The sequence below is a fragment of the Prenolepis imparis genome, unplaced genomic scaffold (genome assembly GCF_030444845.1).
Source record: "Prenolepis imparis isolate NDT839.2.m4 unplaced genomic scaffold, iyPreImpa1.0 SCAF_1, whole genome shotgun sequence".
In the NCBI taxonomy this organism is placed as follows: domain Eukaryota; kingdom Metazoa; phylum Arthropoda; class Insecta; order Hymenoptera; family Formicidae; genus Prenolepis; species Prenolepis imparis.
The window spans coordinates 10,885,898-10,905,764 of NW_028141159.1; the positions used below are offsets into that span (position 1 = coordinate 10,885,898).

The 19,867-nt window shown below is 30.6% G+C and overlaps 2 protein-coding genes across 16 annotated transcripts in view; both read left to right on the plus strand.

Moving 5' to 3' along the window:
* The window catches only part of Hr3 (nuclear hormone receptor 3 ROR-beta), a 99,850-nt gene extending 88,130 nt beyond the window's left edge, over positions 1-11,720 (plus strand). For 7 of the 9 annotated variants that reach the window (XM_083054386.1, XM_083054343.1, XM_083054352.1 and 4 more), the window contains 3 exons: positions 570-845; positions 1,371-1,595; positions 1,865-11,720. In XM_083054386.1, the coding sequence (XP_082910512.1) occupies positions 570-845; positions 1,371-1,595; positions 1,865-2,124 (761 nt within the window). In that variant the 3' untranslated portion in view covers positions 2,125-11,720. The remainder of the gene's footprint in view (positions 1-569; positions 846-1,370; positions 1,596-1,864) is intronic. The other 2 variants (XR_014426842.1, XR_014426843.1) reach the window with 2 other exon arrangements.
* Positions 11,721-12,878: 1,158 nt separating this feature from the next.
* LOC145945422 (dynactin subunit 6-like) overlaps positions 12,879-19,867 on the plus strand; it is a 29,025-nt gene continuing 22,036 nt past the window's right edge. For 2 of the 7 annotated variants that reach the window (XM_083054503.1, XM_083054484.1), the window contains exons 1-5: positions 12,882-13,041; positions 13,368-13,538; positions 13,639-13,766; positions 13,980-14,122; positions 14,206-14,303. In XM_083054503.1, the coding sequence (XP_082910629.1) occupies positions 12,992-13,041; positions 13,368-13,538; positions 13,639-13,766; positions 13,980-14,122; positions 14,206-14,303 (590 nt within the window). In that variant the 5' untranslated portion in view covers positions 12,882-12,991. Of the gene's footprint in view, positions 13,042-13,367; positions 13,539-13,638; positions 13,767-13,979; positions 14,123-14,205; positions 14,304-15,847; positions 16,231-18,748; positions 18,768-19,867 lie in introns of those variants that run through there. The other 5 variants (XM_083054493.1, XM_083054476.1, XM_083054451.1 and 2 more) reach the window with 5 other exon arrangements.

The window sequence follows — 19,867 nt, forward strand, 5'->3', positions numbered from 1 at the left end:
TATTAAAATTTTTCTGAAAACGCGAAATATATACTCCCCAAGATTAATTTCTTATATTTGTTTTTATAGTGCTTTATATATTGTTATAAAAATTACATTTTTTAGCCTTAACTTTAATTAAGTAATTAAAATATTTAGCATATATATAACTATGATATATAAATGCATTGAAATCTACAAATACGCCGCTTTCTGCATGAGCATAAATGAGACAAACATCTTTTCAAACATCATTATCCTTTACAGCATGACAGATTATCTAAATCTAAACTATTTTTGCACTATTATATTTGTAATTGGATTAACCTTGTAATAAAAAAATATTTCCTGTAATATATGTATAAAAAAATAATTTATCAATTAATACAATGATTACACATGAGGATAATTTGTGCAACAAGGAATAAGAATCGTACGCTTATGCTGCACGCTTAAGATCTCTATTTGTGATTCTTTTTGTTTGCGAAATAAATTCTTTCACCGTCCGTTTCTTTTTTTTTTTCTTTTACCAAACCTATCTATTAGGAAGGGAACGAATTACGAGCGGGAAATACGTTGAATTTCCGCAGATCCGGCACAGATCAGCGAGCTTCTCTCGAAAACGATAGCGGACGCGCACGCAAGGACATGCCTGGTGTCTACGGAACAGATCCAGGAGTCCTTCCGGAAGCCCCCCACCGACATCCCCAGAATGTTGTACTATAAAAATATGGCGCACGAGCAGCTCTGGTTGGAGTGTGCTCAAAAACTGACCACCGTTATCCAGCAGATCATTGAGTTCGCCAAAATGGTCCCTGGATTCATGAAGCTCTCGCAAGATGACCAGATTGTTTTATTAAAAGCCGGTACGTAACTGCATAAACACGTCTTTCTCGCCTATCGGCGATAAAGCTTTCTTTTTTTCAAGCGGTTCTTTTTTTCACGGACTCTTGCGCGTGCGATTTAACGCGCAAATTTTGTGAAAGTTATATAATCTGAAGATTCTATTCTATTTTTTAATTCTTAAATGGGATAGGTAAGTAATTGCATTATCTCTATTATTTACTTAATGCAATTGTGCAAAAACAACTTTAATAGCTTCTAATATAAATCAATATTTATTTCGTATTACATATAGTATATAGTGGGAAAATAATTTAATATCAAAAGAGTTTGTTGAAAATTTTCTAATTTTCTTTAAACGTTGACGAATTAATAGGTAATATTGTAACTGTTGTGATAGATACTGGATATATATAATCATTTTTCATTTTAATTAGCTTAATGAAGAGTAATGAAGATAATGTCCGCGTCAGTTTTTCAAAGGAGTTAGATAAGCGAAAATAAAAAAGCGCTAAGATATGCTGAGATACTCTATTAAAATATAACAGGTTCCTTCGAGTTGGCTGTGCTACGAATGAGCAGGTACCTCGATCTCCAGCAAAACTGCGTTTTATACGGCGATACCTTGCTGCTGCAGGATGCATTTTATACAACGGATACGGCGGAAATGAAGCTTGTTTCCAACGTATTCGAGCTGGCCAGAAGTATCGCCGAACTGAAGCTCACCGAAACCGAGTTGGCACTCTATAGCGCGGCTGTTCTACTTAGCCCTGGTAAATGACACACGCGAAATACAGGGTGTCTTACCTTCACTGGATTAATTTATTTTTTAATTAAAAACCCGCAGCGCGCAAAATACATTAATAAATACATATTTCAAATTTTCAATGCTCGCATTTATGTTTGCTTTATCAAACTTATATATACATATATACTTTATCTTATCGAATTCTATAGATCGGAATAATGTATTAATAATCTTATCTTTTTCACTATCACTCGAATAACATCACAATTGACTGGCTTACGATACGTTGCGCAGATCGACCGGGACTAAAGTGCCTGGGGGACATCAATAGGCTGTCACAGGCGGTGATCAGAGCGTTGAGGTCAGAACTTGATCGGAATCACGTGACGCCGATCAAGGGCGATGTGACCGTGTGCGACTCGATCCTCGCCAAGATACCGCAGCTACGAGAGATCTCGCTACTGCACATGGATGCGCTGGCTAAATTCAAGCGGTCGCAGCCGCTCCTCGAGTTTCCGGCCCTCCACAAGGAGCTCTTCAGCGTCGACAGCTGAACGAGCAACGCGGCGCGGAGTGTCATCCCGGCGCTGCCGAGCGGACAGATCTTGCTCGGTCAAGGTGAGTCCGACCATCCCGGAAGAGAAATAACTGACGATCTCGTGGCCCGGGGAACCGGAAGTGACGACGCTTCCTAGGAAGAATCCGCGAGCCGGCTTGAATGAGAACGATCTCGTTAATAAAGGGCGTGGTGACACGAATGTCTTTGACAGATCGATCGATCGATATCGTGTCGACGATCCAATGAGGGTTATTGCCTCGTGTCGAGAATAACAACAGATGCAACGCGAATTATGGCAGTCGCTTACGTTACGTTAGCTTGTTCGACTCTGGGTCTTCGGATTCGGAGATATGTGCTTTTAAGACAAGTACTTTTAAGACAATTTATTGAGAGCGGGTGCTCGGAAAGGCGAGAAACGATGTCGGCTAATGCTTATCTATATTTTAGAATTTAGGGTTGGGTTCGTAGTCACGTTTTACATTTAGTGCTAAATGGCTCTACGGTTCTCAGCCCATGATTACAATAAATGCAATCACTCTCACATTAAATAAATTTTGACATTAGATAAATAAAACTTGGATGATCATATTTAGCATCAAGTTTATCAAATATAAATTTAAATTGTAGTTTCTCTTTCTAGAATGATTATCTAAAATAAACCATTCAAAATAAGGTCACTTAAAATATATTTAAAATAAATAATATAAACTAAGTAAATTTAAAATTGTTCGATATTTTTTTTTACATTTTCAAAAATAATATCGCAAAAGTGATAAATTTAAAGATGATAAATTCAAAGATAATAAATTTAACACAAGGTCTAAAGGTCACAAAAGATAGATATAAAGATATAAAGATTTCAATTTTGAAATTAACAATCCGAAATTTTAAAAATATGAAGTGAATGCTGTGACAGCTATAATTAATTTTATAAAATTCGAAGAAGAATAATAAATAGATGAAATTAGAAACAACATGTTTAAAATAAAGGTAAGGAATATAAAATATAACTTTCTATGTTGGTACTTTATGTAAAGAAAATACTTCAAATCACTTATTTATTCTTGTATTAATTTTATTATGTTTTTAAATATATATTATATTGTGATTTCAAAACTTTTTAGATGTATCAAGACATATACAAAACATACATCAAGACATTCTATCAAAATTAAATATGGGTATTAACAATAAAATTACAAACATGGTTGTGTTTAAGAAGTTTTTGATAAATCGAATAAAAGTCATTGACGAGAAAAGAGACAAAGTAAGAAATCGCGAGAAAAAGATCATTTTTCTTAACTTGGAAATGTGATAATGGGACATTTTTTTTATTCTCTATATATTTATTTTACTTTATATTTATTTAATTAAATAAATATGTGCAGAATGAAGGGGAACATAAAATGAATAAAAACATTTATATAATATTAATATTAAATCAAGATTTTATATCATTTTATTGTATTTGTGTAAAAAGTTAAAAAAAAGAATAAAAATTTATAAAAATATCTGGACATATTTTTTTTTACAACTAATAATATTTAATAATATTTTTAATTTATTTTATTGTAATTTTGACACACAATATAAAACATTATCATGGTTTTAATATATTATCATGTGAGTATACATGCAATACAATATATTTTTCAAGTTATTGGTATATTTTTCATTGCAAATAGCTGCTTGACATCGCATTTTACAAACTCGCTTATCCGAGTACCAATGAATATTCAAGGATCTTACATATATTGCTCTACATTGTGTATATATATCATTTTTATTGTTTAAATTGCAAGACAAGAAAAAATTAATCTTTTAGAAAATAGGGAAAAAGAGTAGGCGAATTTCCGATTGTCCGTGTACAAATTTTTTTATTTCAATTTGTGCGATGAATACGATATAACAAACAACAACAAAAATATAGACGTTTTAACCCTTTAATCGGTAAACTACATTTGTTTAAGATTTCAGATAAAGTCAAGATTTTTTATCTCTAATTTATCTTTATAAAGATAAAATATTATAATGTAATATATTTGAGAGATTGAAATTTATAAAAGTTATTTTATACAAATAATTATATAACTTAATTTTCTATTATAATTTAATGATAATTAAGAACTATTTATCGTTTACCACATAATATTTTTGAAATCGAAGTGAGATGAGCTTGACACTACCGTTAAAAGGGTTAAAATTAAGATTAACGATTACAAAAAAATAATTTGTAAATATGCTTATGTATGGTTACCAACAATCTGATCCGAAAGTAGATCGACTCTATTTCTCCTTCGGAAACGTCCTCAAGTTTTTGATCTTTCAAAAATATGAATTCTTAACATTTTCACAGCTTACAGTAAGTACAATAACACATAAATTCTCTTTAAAGAAAATCTTTTCTTTAAATATTAAATCTTAATCCATTATTTCCTGGACGTCTTGAATGAGAAATTAAAATATAACAATAGCGAATGAATATGATTGAAGATTGAATTGGATTTTAATCAAGAAAAAAAATTAATTATATTCACAAAACATCAGTTTTGTTAATTTCACATCAATCTACTCTAGCAATATTTTTTATAACATTAAAAAAAAATTATTTACAATTTACATTTTCTTTTAAAAAATTTTATTTTGAGTCTGATTCATCTATCAATCTCATTCATCCGTGGTTATTTTAATGATTAGCCTACCGGATAGTGCTATGTGGTTTATAGAGCGTACTAACTTATTTTTTTTTCTTGTTAAACTTTACTCAAATTTTAATACTAAATGTTATGTTAAACGTATATGTATATTTTAAGATGTTTCTCCGCGCGTTCGAAGTCACAAAGTTACGATTAACGTATTATGATTATGACATATTCGAATCTAAAGATTATAGTAGATAATATAAGGATATATAATTATAAATATATAAATTTGTTTTAATATGAGTTAATATAATGTCGATAAGTTTGTTAATATCGATATAAGGAAATTTTACTGCCAGTAATTGAATTTAAAGCTACTACAGAGTATCTCAAAAAGATTTAAATGATATTTTTTAATCTTTTATATATGAGTTTTATTGATAAAAACTTATTTATAAAAGATAATTAAAAATAAGTTACAATTTTAATTTTGTTATTTGACAAATTAGCCTTGTATAAAATTTGTACATATATAATATATTCTGAATATTTTATTATAACAAATATTTAATTAAAAGCAATTTTCATTCAAGATTCTTGCAATAAGTTATTTTATAAAACTTTGCTATTACATCTTTTTGGGATTTTCTGTATTTTTCGCTCGCATAATAAAATTGTGTTCGATATTTAATTCGTTGTATTAGTTATACATGTAAATGATATTATTGTGCAAAATATGCATATTGTTCGAGATCAAAACTTTTAACCTTTAAGTCAAACTAAATGTCCGGTAGGCTTTCAAATATTTATCACGATGGGCTGTCTTATTGTTAAATAAAAATATTAAATGATGCCTCTCTCGAGAGGCAACCAATTGGTTGCCTATCATCCTTGGTCGGATGATTCTTCCTAGGAAACGTTAAAATAAGCACGTTAAAGGTAAATCTAGGAAAGTAGGAAAAATAATACAGTAAAATTACGCGGAAAAGAAAACATCGAACTGAATAGAACGCTGGTACATGGTCTCGCCAAAATCATTGATAGAATTTTATATAATAGCAAAATTTTGCAATTTAATTTTTTTGTTTTAAATTTTATCTGCAGATTGACAAAATGGAAAAAATTATAAAATGTAAGAAATAATTTTTTTGAGGTAAAAAATTTAGAACGGTGAATATAGTCTTTGAAACAAATTTTACATGATTAAAGATAAAAAGATATTATAGTTCTTCTACTTTTGATGGAAGAAATACAAGTCTTACAGAGTTTGATTTTTACGCGATTACTCTTATACAGACATTTTAGAATAAAATTTAAGAATATAATAGAGCTTAATTTTTGACATTAATTATAGTATTTTTTCTTTAGTGAAAAAAAGCAAATAGAAAAATACGTTTGCTCCAATCTTTTTAATTTGATGTTACTTGTTTTCTATTATAATCAAATTACACTTTTATCGCGCATTTCTAGATTCTTAGCATATGCTATAATATACGACATCTGATGTCTAAAAAAATTGAGTATATACTAGTTATACTATATATATACTTTATATATCGCATATTTTATTATTGTTCGTTGTTTCTCTCTTAATTTTTCTTCGAGGAAAGAAATGTGATTATAATCTTAAATCACAAAATTGGCGAGTTCATTTAAGTTATCACTTGTTCAATCACGCGTAGATCATCTACTGGTGTCTGGCGTATCGCGAACATCTCATGCGCATCTCATTCTTCACGGCGACGACGACGATGACAACGTCAGGAACATATATACAACTTGTCGACTGAATAGTTCTATACTCATACGGTGCTTACGACAGGGAGCAAACCAGGTACAAGCGTTGTTTAATCATATATTCGTCTCCTTTCTGTTGCAGATAATTTCCTTCGTAATGAACGTATTGGGCCTTAAATAAACATAAAAACATTGTTATATATAAAGTATACATAAAAAAGCAACATAAAGTATATACAGAAGAAATATATATATATATATATATATATATATAAATATAAATATATAAATATATACATAGTGTGGATGCGTATGTGTATACGCGCGCGCGATACGTCTCACCGACGCAAATGTGTATACACATACGCACGTGTCGTTATAAGATTATATTATATAGACAAAGAAAAGAAATCGCGAATGCGTGCGAAGCGAACGAGCGAGCGAGCGAAAGCGAGAGAATGTGCGTGTGTAAGCGAGAAGTGAACGAGCGAATATATAGTGAGTGAAGATGAAAAGGAGCGAGAGAACTGAGATATCGGTTGTTACGATACATACATACATACATAAAGTATATATTGTATTAATTGAAGAAAAACAAAAAATAGTGGAGAGAAAGAAGAGAGGGGGAGAGAGGGAAATGGTGATTAACCAAGTCCTGCTTAGGCGGTTCTAGGACGGAGAGATAATATAATAATAATATAATACTATAATCGAGAACTGGCATTCTTTTTTTATTTTACGGGAAGAAAATCTCTCGATCGGGCCGCTCGTACGATATAGAGACCGATATTATCACACCTTCGAACAGAGAGAATACGAGAGCGAGCAAACCCAGCAAATGAAGGGTAGAGCTTATATTGCTGAGGGCGAGGAACCGTGGAACCGCGTCAAAGTTGGGTGTAATTAAGCGTGATAATGGCGATAATGAGGATGTTTTTATCACGTTTTAGAATTTTTGCTCGATCATCTCTCACGTTCCAACTTTATCTCGCCTTCGTTGTTAATTGCTATATTTGTTGTATCCTTATCGTCAATCATAGGCAAAGAGTAAAATTTAGTACAAAAGATATTTACGCGTGATTTATATTAATTATAAAATATAGATACGTGATAATGACGTGTAAAGAATAAATTTCTTGATAAATGAAGCGTTAACAATTAAGAAATTTCATGAAGACTATCAAAATTACAAAAGAAAGAAATTTAGAAACGGAGAAGAAGGAATTTGAAGCAAGTTATATAGAAGTGAGAAGAATCATAACATGAAATAAAAAATATTTTATAGGAACTGATGAAGACATGATCATTAATCGTCATTATTGTAGTCAGCTTGTACGAGCTGTGAGATGATCAAAGCTTCTTCTTTCCGCTCGTATAGCCGGTAAAGGACGCGTCACTTCGCCAAATATTCAAATAAGTTTTACTAAGTGAAGACATGACTAAAGAAGCAGATGCAAAGCACCGTCTTCTATTTAAAGATACGACAGAGCTAGATCTATAGAGATACCCTTTTAACCACGATTATCTTAACATGTGTATTATATCATCGATTCGATACTTGAAATTTCTTTGACTTATTATTAGCAAGAATATTCGAATAAACGCGTCCTTACAATTAGCTTAAACGCAAAAAAATATCGGCAGCGGTCACACGTTCCGCCGTCGTCGCGACTTCGAGTAGTGATTCGAGTATAGTTCTGAGCTACTTTATATATATAGCATAAATACATATATATATAAATAAAAATATATATATTATAAATTAATAAATATATAAATATATATAAATAAATAAATATATATAAACACTATACATATGGGAGTATATTTCGAGGAGCGGAACGATCGAGATTCGACGATTAATGAGAATGATGAGCATTATATAAACAGATTTTTTTCGTCCCTGGACCATCTCGGCCGGATCACACGGATAACGATGACACATAACACGTATACATACATACGCAGAGACAGACAAAAAGAGAAAGAAAGGGAGTGAAAGGGAGAAAGAAAGAGAATAAAAGTGAGAGAGCGAGAGAAAAAAAATATTAGATATATGAATTGACGCGCGGACGCGACTTTCACGGATGCAGGCGTAGATAGAGCTAATCGACCGCATTATGCGCGCGCATTAAAAACATTTTTGGTACTGTACGGCACTTGTATGACGCGTCTCTTTATACGTAAATCCGTATACTTCTTATGGATAAAAAAAAAAAAAAAACACAACAGCCCGTCGTCGCGCGCTGAGACATCCTCACGAAGCGTTTATATACGCACCGTCACCGGCTTTCCTCGCTATCGTCGATCATTGATCGAAGATCAGGCTGGAGATTAAGAAGGATTTTTAATAACGGCTCGCTGTTATTTATCAACACTTTCGCGACCGCCCGCGTATTTTTAGATGAAAATTACGCCGTTGGGCGCCGGGCCGATTAAAATGCATTCGTACGCCTTCGCGTCGTTGCTAAGTATAAAATTATGTTGCTAAGAGGCAGGCTGGAATAAAAAAAAGTATTCGTACGCCATCACCTTTCTGCTATAAATAACACTACGTTGTTAAGGAGCAAGCTGAAATAAGAATATTTGTAAGTCACACCTTGTACTTTTATCATAAATATTTTTAACTTGTTATATATATATGAGAGACGAGATATTTAAACTCTTTAAGAATCTTAAAGCTATATAGCTTGTAATATATCGATTTAAAGAATAATGCTATATATAATTGCAACATACATTTTTATTTAAGAGTTACTTATAGCGATGACGTGCGAATACTATGTGTCTCATTCTATAGTGAATTTGTTTAAGGCAAATTATAAATATTGCAGCTAATTATGTAAACCCTAAACGGTATAAGCGGGGTATGACAGATTGTTTTTAATTATAGAAACTTCATAGCGCTATTATTATTTGTTTGTATTTATAAAGTTTAATATAAATGAATAAAATCTAATTTCTACACGTATAGATTACGGACATCTTTTATTTTTATGTTGTGAGTTGTATATAGGTATTTATTATAAAATCTGCGCAGCATGTTGTGTGCGTTCATCTCTCGTTCGGCCTTTTTATATAATTACGTAAGTAAAATAATTTATACTGTTTAGGGTAATGCAGTCTTCAACAGTTATCACGTATTTAACCCATTATAGTTTTTTTTTTTTTTTTCAAAAGCTTATGTGATGATGAAGAAATGATGTCAGAGAAAGATTATCAGAGATTTGTGATAAAAATTCTGAATATTTTTTATGACATTTAACTTTCTAACATCTCATAACGGTATTGAAATAGTTATACTCCACTTATATTTGTATTTAGTGTAACACACACAATTCTATATAAAATATAAATATAATATAATAATTGCGATCTTTAATGGGTTGAAAATGTACCGATATTAAAACTGCAATTAAATTTGCAGTTAAATATCAGCGGTTGCGAAAGTGTTAAGAATGTATTGTTATTAGCTCTTTATAGTTCGATTTATTATGTATTTATATATTTATATTATTTTCTCGAATGGCAGGATTATTAAAACTACGTTAAAACAGATACTCACACTCAGAGTGAATGATAACTTGCAATTCTTAGATATGCAATGATTTGATAATTTTTATTAGATGAATTATTGTTATTTACAAATGTTAACGAATATTAAATTTTACAATTTAATATGATAACAAAAATATTAGATTTGCTCATGATACAATATGTTAACTCAATAGAATGTTAATATTTTATTCATATCTGTTAAATTTGAGGAAAAAATGGGAGGGTACTATAATCTTGAAAAGAAGATCTCAAATTTTATATTGTGTTTGATGCATAAGTTTCAGTTTTTTTAGATTGTAACATTTTAAATTGATTTTTTTTCCTTTCTTTGAGTTCATTAAAAAAATTTAGCTTTTCAAAATTCTCAGGCCTGAATCTTTTAAGTACATTTTAATCTTTGTTGTCACCTTATTCGGTCTTTGTACTCTCGAATTTTTATTGTTAAAAAAAATTCTTAAATTTTAAAATCATTAGGGCAGAATGAAAAACAGATTACTCTGATATATATTCTAATTAAAACACTGCTAATTATCATACCAGAGATTTGAAATTATTTTAAACTTTTAATGAACATAAATGTTTGTTATTGATGTCTTTAAAACATCATTTTAAGATGATTTTTCAAAATAAGATGAAATCATGCAAATACGCCATTGCGCAATTACATTACGATAAGGTCTTAAAATGAATTAGACGAATGAAGGACTCTCGGATGCATATGCAGAGTCAATTTTTTTTCTACAGATTTCTACTTACAGTCAAAAATTGCATACTAGCATTCTTTACGTCGGTTTTATTTAAACTACTATTTGTTAAATTATATAAATAATATTAATATACATATATTTTTGAAAAGCGATAATTCCATTATTTGTTCATTAGAGATAAAAGTGACTAAACATCACACACGAAAATGGCAGCTTTAGTTATTTAGATATTTATGGATTAGCGGCGTATTTTCACATTATTATTTATTTATTTGCATAAGGTTTCTTTCTACAAATGCAAAGATAACAACTAATTTTCTCAAATTTTAAAAATTTATTTCTAAGTCAATCCTACTATCAGTGACAAAATTAATTGATAAAAAAGATTAATTTTTTATTCTTCTTAAATAAGTTTATGTGTATAATATAGCATGCAAGAAAAAGACTTAATATACATCCGAGAGGCTTAATGTGATTGAAAAAGGATCGATGAGAGCGACGGCGAATCCGTTACGGTGCGCCGACTGACACGCTTTCGGAAGGTTGCATATATTTATAGCGAAAAATTAAGAGAATGCATATTATTCTGCCGATTAATGAATAAGTGCGTAGGATTCGTTTAATTGTAGATCGAACACGTACACAGTCACGTTACGCGCGAGTGCAAAATGCATACCATCTACGATACCCTTCTTCGCTCACATCTTTATCCCCTTATTCAAGAGCAACACATGTACACACACGCACACACACACACACACACACGTACACAGAATAGGTGTATACGAATACACAACTACACATACACAAATACACGCGTATAATAAGGCGCAACACGTACACGTGCACGCACGTTGCAATTAGACGTTATTATCGCAATTTGGAGTTAAATTTTATAATATATAATATATAAAAAATATATATAATAAATAAAAGTTGACGGATAATATAGAGTTATATTAAATATCTAAACGAAGATAATCGTGTGTTTCTCATATATGAATATATTATCCCTTTCGTTGCGCAATCACACAGTCGAAATTTCCCTTTTTTTCTCTCTCGTATCCCTAAAATAGCTTAAGTAGATAGAACGCGTATTTGCATACACCAACAATGTTTTCATATTGTATGTCCTTCAATTTTTATCATTATATAGTTAAACTAACTTTTTTTTACTTATGTACATCTTAATAAATATTATTTAACGTCTTAACAAAAAAAGTAGTTAACGTATTAAACTTATATATTCAATCTAATAAATGTTTCGTATTCGTTGGTTCTTGAAATTTATTTATTTAACTCTTATTAAATAAGAGTTATTTATAATGAGACATAAAATAATTTTACATTACTCAATTATGTATTTTCTTTGTATAAAAATGAAAGAATATTTCAGAATTATTTTTATTATTATTCTTAATAACAATTTTTTTCATTGAATATTTAAGGAAGAGTAATAAATCTTAAATTTATTATCTTTATTTTAATTCACTATTATAATTATAATAATGTTTCAATCTTTTTTTAGTGCTCAGTATATTTCAAAAGAAGTCATTTTAAAAATTATCTTCATTTCTAAGATGGGTAATTTAATCAAGTTTTTCAAGTTTCTTAATTGTAATCAATATTAATATACGCAATGGATAATAAAACAGTTCTATTCTGATAAAAAATATTAGATTAACAATTTATAATTTTTAATTAACAATTCTTTAATGCAACAATATAATTATCATAATATAATTATATACATTATATTGCTGCATTAAAGAATTGTTTAACAATAATAAATTGTTTTAACAATATAATTTCGATATATATATATATGTATATATGTTTAGTTAACTTATCTGGTTAAAAAATAATTTTTTATTTTATAAGTAAAATATAGAAAATGATATTAATATCATAAAATGATATTAATATCTCAATTTTACACTCACTACAGTTTTATTATATTTATTGATAATTTAGTTGATTTTATTGTTTGTATAGAATTGCTTTGTCTCAGAATATATTATATATAATTTTCCAGAATTCTTCGAACACTATATATCTTTCAATAGTGTTAATACTTGTAAAAATTTTTAAATATTTAAATTTTTAAATTATTGCGATACTATCGAAAGACGTAGACGTTTCGATGTATCGATGTATCGATATCAACAGCTGTACAAGCGCGTCTCGAGCACAAGCACAGAATTGGAGCAGTCATTAAATGGACGGAAAAACGACTTCTAATAATTCTTCGGCCTATCGCCGCGTCAAGTAAGTTTAATAAATATTTAATATTACACTGATATTTGATTAATAAAGTTTTAGTATTCAATAAAAATGTTATTTCATGTTACAACGTCAAATTGTATTTTGAGGTTAGTTTAATGCTTTCTACCCTGCTTACATATATAATTATAATAAATCATTATATATTTGGTTATTTTTATAAACATTATATTAAAGTGCTGAATATAACGCAAAAAATAAATGAAGAACTAGAAAAGAGAGTACTATCTAGAAAGTACTAAACTAACATTTTATCAATGAAATTTTTATACATAAACAGATTGTATACATTTATAATTATATTTTTACAGCTTAAAAATTGCACCTGGTGCAGTAGTGTGTGAAGAAAGTATTTTGAAAGGAGACATTACCATTGGTGCAAAAACTATAATTCATCCTAGAGCATGCATTTTAGCGGAGGCTGGTCCAATTATCATAGGAGAAGGCAATATAATTGAAGAAATGGCAACTATAGCCAACAGGTAAGTTTAATATATTCACATTGTTTACAGAACATGTAATTTCATACTAATCACTATATGTGTTATTATAATGTATACTAAAATATTATATACTTTGCAGATCACCTCCTGATGCTCCGGAATCTGTAACAGTTCCAGTGCAGATAATAGGAAACTACAATGTCTTTGAGACTGATTGTACATGTGAATCATTTAAAGTTGGAGATAACAATATTTTGGAAGCAAAAGGTATATATAATACTTCAACAAAGAGTTATTTTTTAATATAAACAAATATTGTAATCGTGAGATTAGATTTTACACAAGAATTAAGATTAATTAGAATTAATTTTATGTCAAGCCGAAGAAGCCACGATTTAAGAGAATCATTAAATAAAATTTATAAAAATATTAATTATAAATTTTTATACACATGTTTTGCAAATAACTTTTTTTGTCCAGCGCATGTTGGCCGAGAAATCGAATTAACCAATGGATGTGTAATTGGAGCTGCATGCTCTTTAACCGAACGAGAAATTGTACCTGAAAATATGATAGTATATGGAAGTCAGTGTCAACGTAGGGAAATGAATGACAAGCCATATGTGAGTATTATAATATTATTATTTTTATTCTATTATTTCATAATATTTAAAACTTAATTTTTCTATTCTATTGTATTAATTAGCCGCAGATTGGACAGTTGGATTTTTTGCTAAAAGTGCTCCCGAACTATCATCACTTTCGCAAGTCGAATATGAAGCCGAAGCCTGGGACTAATAACATGTAATTTTTAATTTTTTATAATAATATAAATTTAATATAATAATATAAAACGAGAGAAAGCGAGAGTATAACTTTCGCATTAGTTGTATTATATTTATCAAACATATTTATGTTCGTGATTATTCAACGAGAATGAGAAAGAAACAAAATTTATGTATATATTTATTTATAAATGTTACATATGTTAATTTTTTTGTAATAAATTTTAAAATTTTACAATAATATTAAAATATATTTTTATTTATTAAAAATATAGATATTTTGGAAAATTGTGTAAAAGATTAAATATATATAATATACACTTTTTTGTTATATATATATATATATATATATATATATATATAAAATATATGTAACAAAAAAGTGAGGGTTACATACATATTATATAACTAATGCTAATATTAAAAATTGCTAATTTATTTTTACGATCAAAGTGGAAACATAATGTTTTAAAATCACAAAAGTATTACTCCGAATTCAATTTCTTTATTAAAGACACTAATATTCAATTTTGTGAAAATTCTCTACAACAACTTTTTTCCTCGTCCCTTATTCTTTTAATATTTATATTATTTCAATTCAAGCTGCTTTATTTGAATTAGAAATATTTAAATGTCTAACATAATGATGTATTGATACAGCTCAAAATATTTCAATCATAAACTCTCACTTTCTCTCTTTCTCTCTCTATTTTCTTAATTTAAAATGGAGAAAAAAAATTAATTAAAACAATATTTTTTATTATCCCAATATATTGCTATATTATCCCAATATTGTGCAATATTTTAACACAACCAAAAAATTAACAAACATTATTATTAATAATGACTAAATATTTTATATTTGTCGACTAATCTTGTCGAGCTTTCGCATAAAAAATTAATTGATCCACAAAAAAAATGAAAGGAACCCTCGTCTCTTTTTCACAACGAGCGGAAATACGAATAGAAATATTAGCCACTCCGTCTCTTAACCAACTCTCCGGGGAATTTAACGGCGTAATGCTAAACGCTACATCTATGAATATGAATTAGCATCTCGTCGAGGGTGTTGGTTGCGAACCATTTACCGCTTCCGTCAGCTTAGTGAAACGTGCCAGTGATTATCAAACTCTCCCTTATTTGATTTTATACTTATAAGAAAATAACATTTTGCATTGAAATTCGAAAAACTATAACAGATGATCAAAATATATATATATATATATATAATCATTAAATCAAAATATTACATCTTCACAAATCAGCAATTTGCTTATAATATAAATCTTTGAACAATCTTTCAAGTGTATACTTTTCTAGATTTCAAAATTAATATAAAAGACAAGAAAAAATCTCGAGAGCGATATAAATGTTATTACTTAATATGAAAGTTTATTTAAGATAAAAGTTAGATAGCTATATTTTCAATGTTTTAACTGAAATTTTCCAGAAATAACGTTGTATATTAATTTTATTAACCGCAAATTGACCAGACACCGACTTAAGTATCTCTACAAAGCAATGTAGTCATAAACGCGCCTTTACTTTAATGATCGGCCGCAGCAACCCCCCGTGACGTAACTCTTGTCGCGAAAGTGGTGACTCGAGAGAGCTGTCATATTTTGACGTCCGCAACGGGCGTTGGAGAAAAGAGCGAAAGGGTGCGAGAAAGAGACACAGAGAAAATGAGAAGAAAAATATTATTTTCCGAGGGGGTTGAATCCGCAACCACGGACAATCGTGAAGAAGCTAACGAGGAGAGAGAGCTCCGAATGCTTTTCTAACAAATTTACGTAATCTCTTCTCGACAGCGTCACTCGCTTTGTTCATGAGAGTATCTTCTTGATTTAATAATTCGCAAGAAGAAATGCAATCGAATCGCGTGATATAAATAGAAATATAATTTTTTTGAACACTTTTAAAAGACATATTTTTCCACGCTAAAAATGAAGCTAAAGTAAATATTTTTATATATGTATAATATTTTTTTACGACGGAATTTTTTAAGCAAAATGTGTAAAAATTTATTTTGCTCAAATATCAGCAAGTCCCTTTTTTTCATCACTGATCTAATTCCAATCAATGTAAAGATATATTTAATAAGACAATATATATTAAATAACTAATAGAATTTAGTAATAAAATTTACGAAGAAAAATTATATTATTATACTTTAATTGGAAATAAAAAAAAACAAATAATCATCCGTTATCGATACAATTACACAACAGCTAATTACGTGTGCAAATGAGAATTAAATATAAGTTATGCAAGGCAAATACATATGCGCGCGTGTGAAGTAATCGCGTAAAAGTGAACACACATTGCACTCGGAGGCAAACCGTGTATATTATTTTTAACTGAGAGATTCGATTGAGGGGTCGAGATTTGAGCACCGAATTAGGCGTGCCGTCAAAAGTCGCTTGAGCGATTGTCATGATCGCGAGCGGTGCGTGCGAACGATAATAATCGACGGACAGCCCTAGGGGTGTGTTTTGATTTTGACCGCCACGGTCGTCAACCGCTGCTATCACACACTTACAGAGTATCTGCGCAACTAAACTAGGAGAAAGATAGATAGAGGAAGGCTTTATTTGATGGGTACAGGAGGAAAGAGAACGCGAAATCAACCCCCCCTCATCCCCTGACCTCCTCGACGTTCAAGTCTCGCAAATTGACGTCCGCAGACATGAACCCCGCTCGTCCAATGCCAAACGAGAGTGACGAGCGTTGCGAATCCACGACTCGCTTAACATTTCCATTGTGAGCGCCGTCCCCGGGGTTCGAGAGGCGGAAAGAACGGGGAGATGTGTTGGAAGAGAGAGGCTGGCATCGCGCGCGCGAAAGCCTCGATGCTGCCGAGGATTATAATAATTGCGAATTAATATTACTAATCGACCGACAAAGTTGACCGATCGACATCGCGTTTAGTACGGAATGTTCCGAGTCTTTAATCGTCACATGGAATTTTCACGTGCAATTACGGTTTAAACAAAAAAATTTACTTATTTATGTTTTATATAAATATTAGGTAAATTGTTTATTAATCTATAATATCATTGATATATAATCGATGGATTTTTATTTTTTTCAGAAATTAATTTTATATTTTTTAACTTATTTATTGATTTAAAAAAATTAATGATTAAATTACTACTTTGAAAATCCCTTGCTGCACATAATTTACGAATATTAATACTAATTTCGGAACATATCTTTGTTTATATTTATCATCGAATAATTTCTATAATATACAATACTTTTAAAAATACAAATTTATGATAATGAAAAAGTTTCATTTATCATGGTTAAATAAACCAAGAGACAAGAGCGATCCATTTCAATCAGTTTGTAATCTGTACGAGGGAGGCGGAGAAAGGAAAGATGAGAGATGCGTAACAGAGAAATATACAATCTACATCGGCGCCGACAAAATCTTTTTGGCAAATCATACGCGAAAAATTAACAAAAGCCCATTAGAATTAAAAACCTAAAAATTTTATTTTAATATCTTTATTCAAAAAAAAGTTATTTTAAATGTGAAATAAAAATACACGTTACGTCGAATGTATCGATACACGATATATACTTAATGGTGTCAAAAATTCCAGCTGATTCCAATAAATTAACAATTCCGGTTTCGATTTCATCGATTTCGCGAAAAATGAAGATATACATATACTATAAATGACTTTTCCCCGTTTTTTGAATATTTCCTACAGAAGGGGTGCAATTTTTCGCACCCTTTTCGCTGCGCCTATGACACTCTCGATACAATGATGAACGATTGAATCGCGACAATGAATAATACTCGACGGGCGACGGTTAAACGTAGGAGCGGATCGGATCGGGCCCGCCTACGAGAAGGTAGAGGAGGCCCAGGACGCACGGGCAAACCACCCGTAAAATCCGAAAGGGAGCCGTCGTGGCGCGGAGAGGCACGGAGATGGGAAAGCGGGGGGGCCGCCCGGGTGACTCTGTGACGCGATTATGCTAACGAAGTTGTTCCATTGTAGCGCTGTTTACAGCGACGCACGCATTAAGGCTACGGAACAATGGGACGGCCGCGATGGAGAATCCTCGGAAATCGGGACGCGCCAGGACGAGAGAGTTATCTCGCTAACGAACGACTCGACTTCATCTCGATCGTCATCTTGAGCGAGAGGAGATAAATAATTGTTGTATTAAGAGTTGCGCTGATAAGAAGAGTCAATTTTATATTTTTGACGATTATTTTAATTTATTCAAAGAAAGGAGAAGAACGAGAAGAGATTACAGAATTTAACAGAAAAGAATAGATATATTGCATATTCAGAAAAATTTGGAAAATATTACTTATAAAATACAATGTAATATCTTTCCCCTGACAAATTTTGAGTCCTTGCAACGAATGTGTGCGTTCCTGCACGAATCCGCGAGATAAGCGAGTTTTAACGGCATCAAAATTCTCGGCGGGATTCGCAGATAGAGGTCCAGGAAATCGTCGAAATTCTGCGTGGTGTGAGAGGAGGGCCCCCGACTTCACCGCGTCTGGTTACCCCCTACCGAGGCGCCACTTGACTCGTATTTAACTTTCAAATATATTTTATGCCTTTTGCATTTCAATACTCTCGTGTATTCTCCGCGAAATCCGTCGTTCCACCTCTCCTCTTCCACCCTTGTCGCTTAGATTCGGTTGCGTACACATTTACGCGCATTATACATACATATTATAGTGAATATATAAGCTATATGGAAATATCAAAGCAGTAAAATATTATCAGTGTAAACAGTGTATATATCACTTATTAATTATTTAAATTTAACGATAGAAATAATATAAAGGTTCAAATCTGTTGAGTTCGAAGATAGCGAAGATTTTAATTACAATTATATTTTATACTTATAATTAAATGTATTCAAACTAATTCACATTTATTTAATCCTATATAACATAATAATATTATTAACAACAGAATAAGTAAAATTTTCTGTTTCTTAACCAAATGACAAATCGATTAATTTACTATATATTTATATTATTATATATAAAAATATTCAAAAAAAATCATCAAGATTATACATATATATTTTAATTTCAAGTAATTAAATCTTCGGTATAGCTTTGACAAAAATCAATGGAGAATAAAATGTATTTAAATAGAGATCGCGTTGGAAAAGATATAATACGATACATACAGAACACACATTTCTGGGAGAGATAAAGATTGTTAGAGATACAAAAACAGCAAAAGAATTGGTGTAAATGGATTAAAAAGATTTTCCGGCAAGTGGAGAAAGTCGCTAGAACATTGTCGTCGCGACGACACGACGTACGAGTAATTCATACTCGAACGAACCCGGCATTTATGTGTCCACCGAAGCGCGACGACATTTCGACGGGATTATTTGTAGGATCTGGCCACATCTTCGACATTTCCAACGGATCCTTTGTGCTCGAATGCTTCGCATCAAGTGAGGGTGTAGGGAGTGATAATTTTACGACTTCCTGATTTATATATAAATTGTCATTAAGACCGATTTACATAATCAATCTAAATAATTTCTAATTATATATATGACAAAATAATTTCAAAATATAAT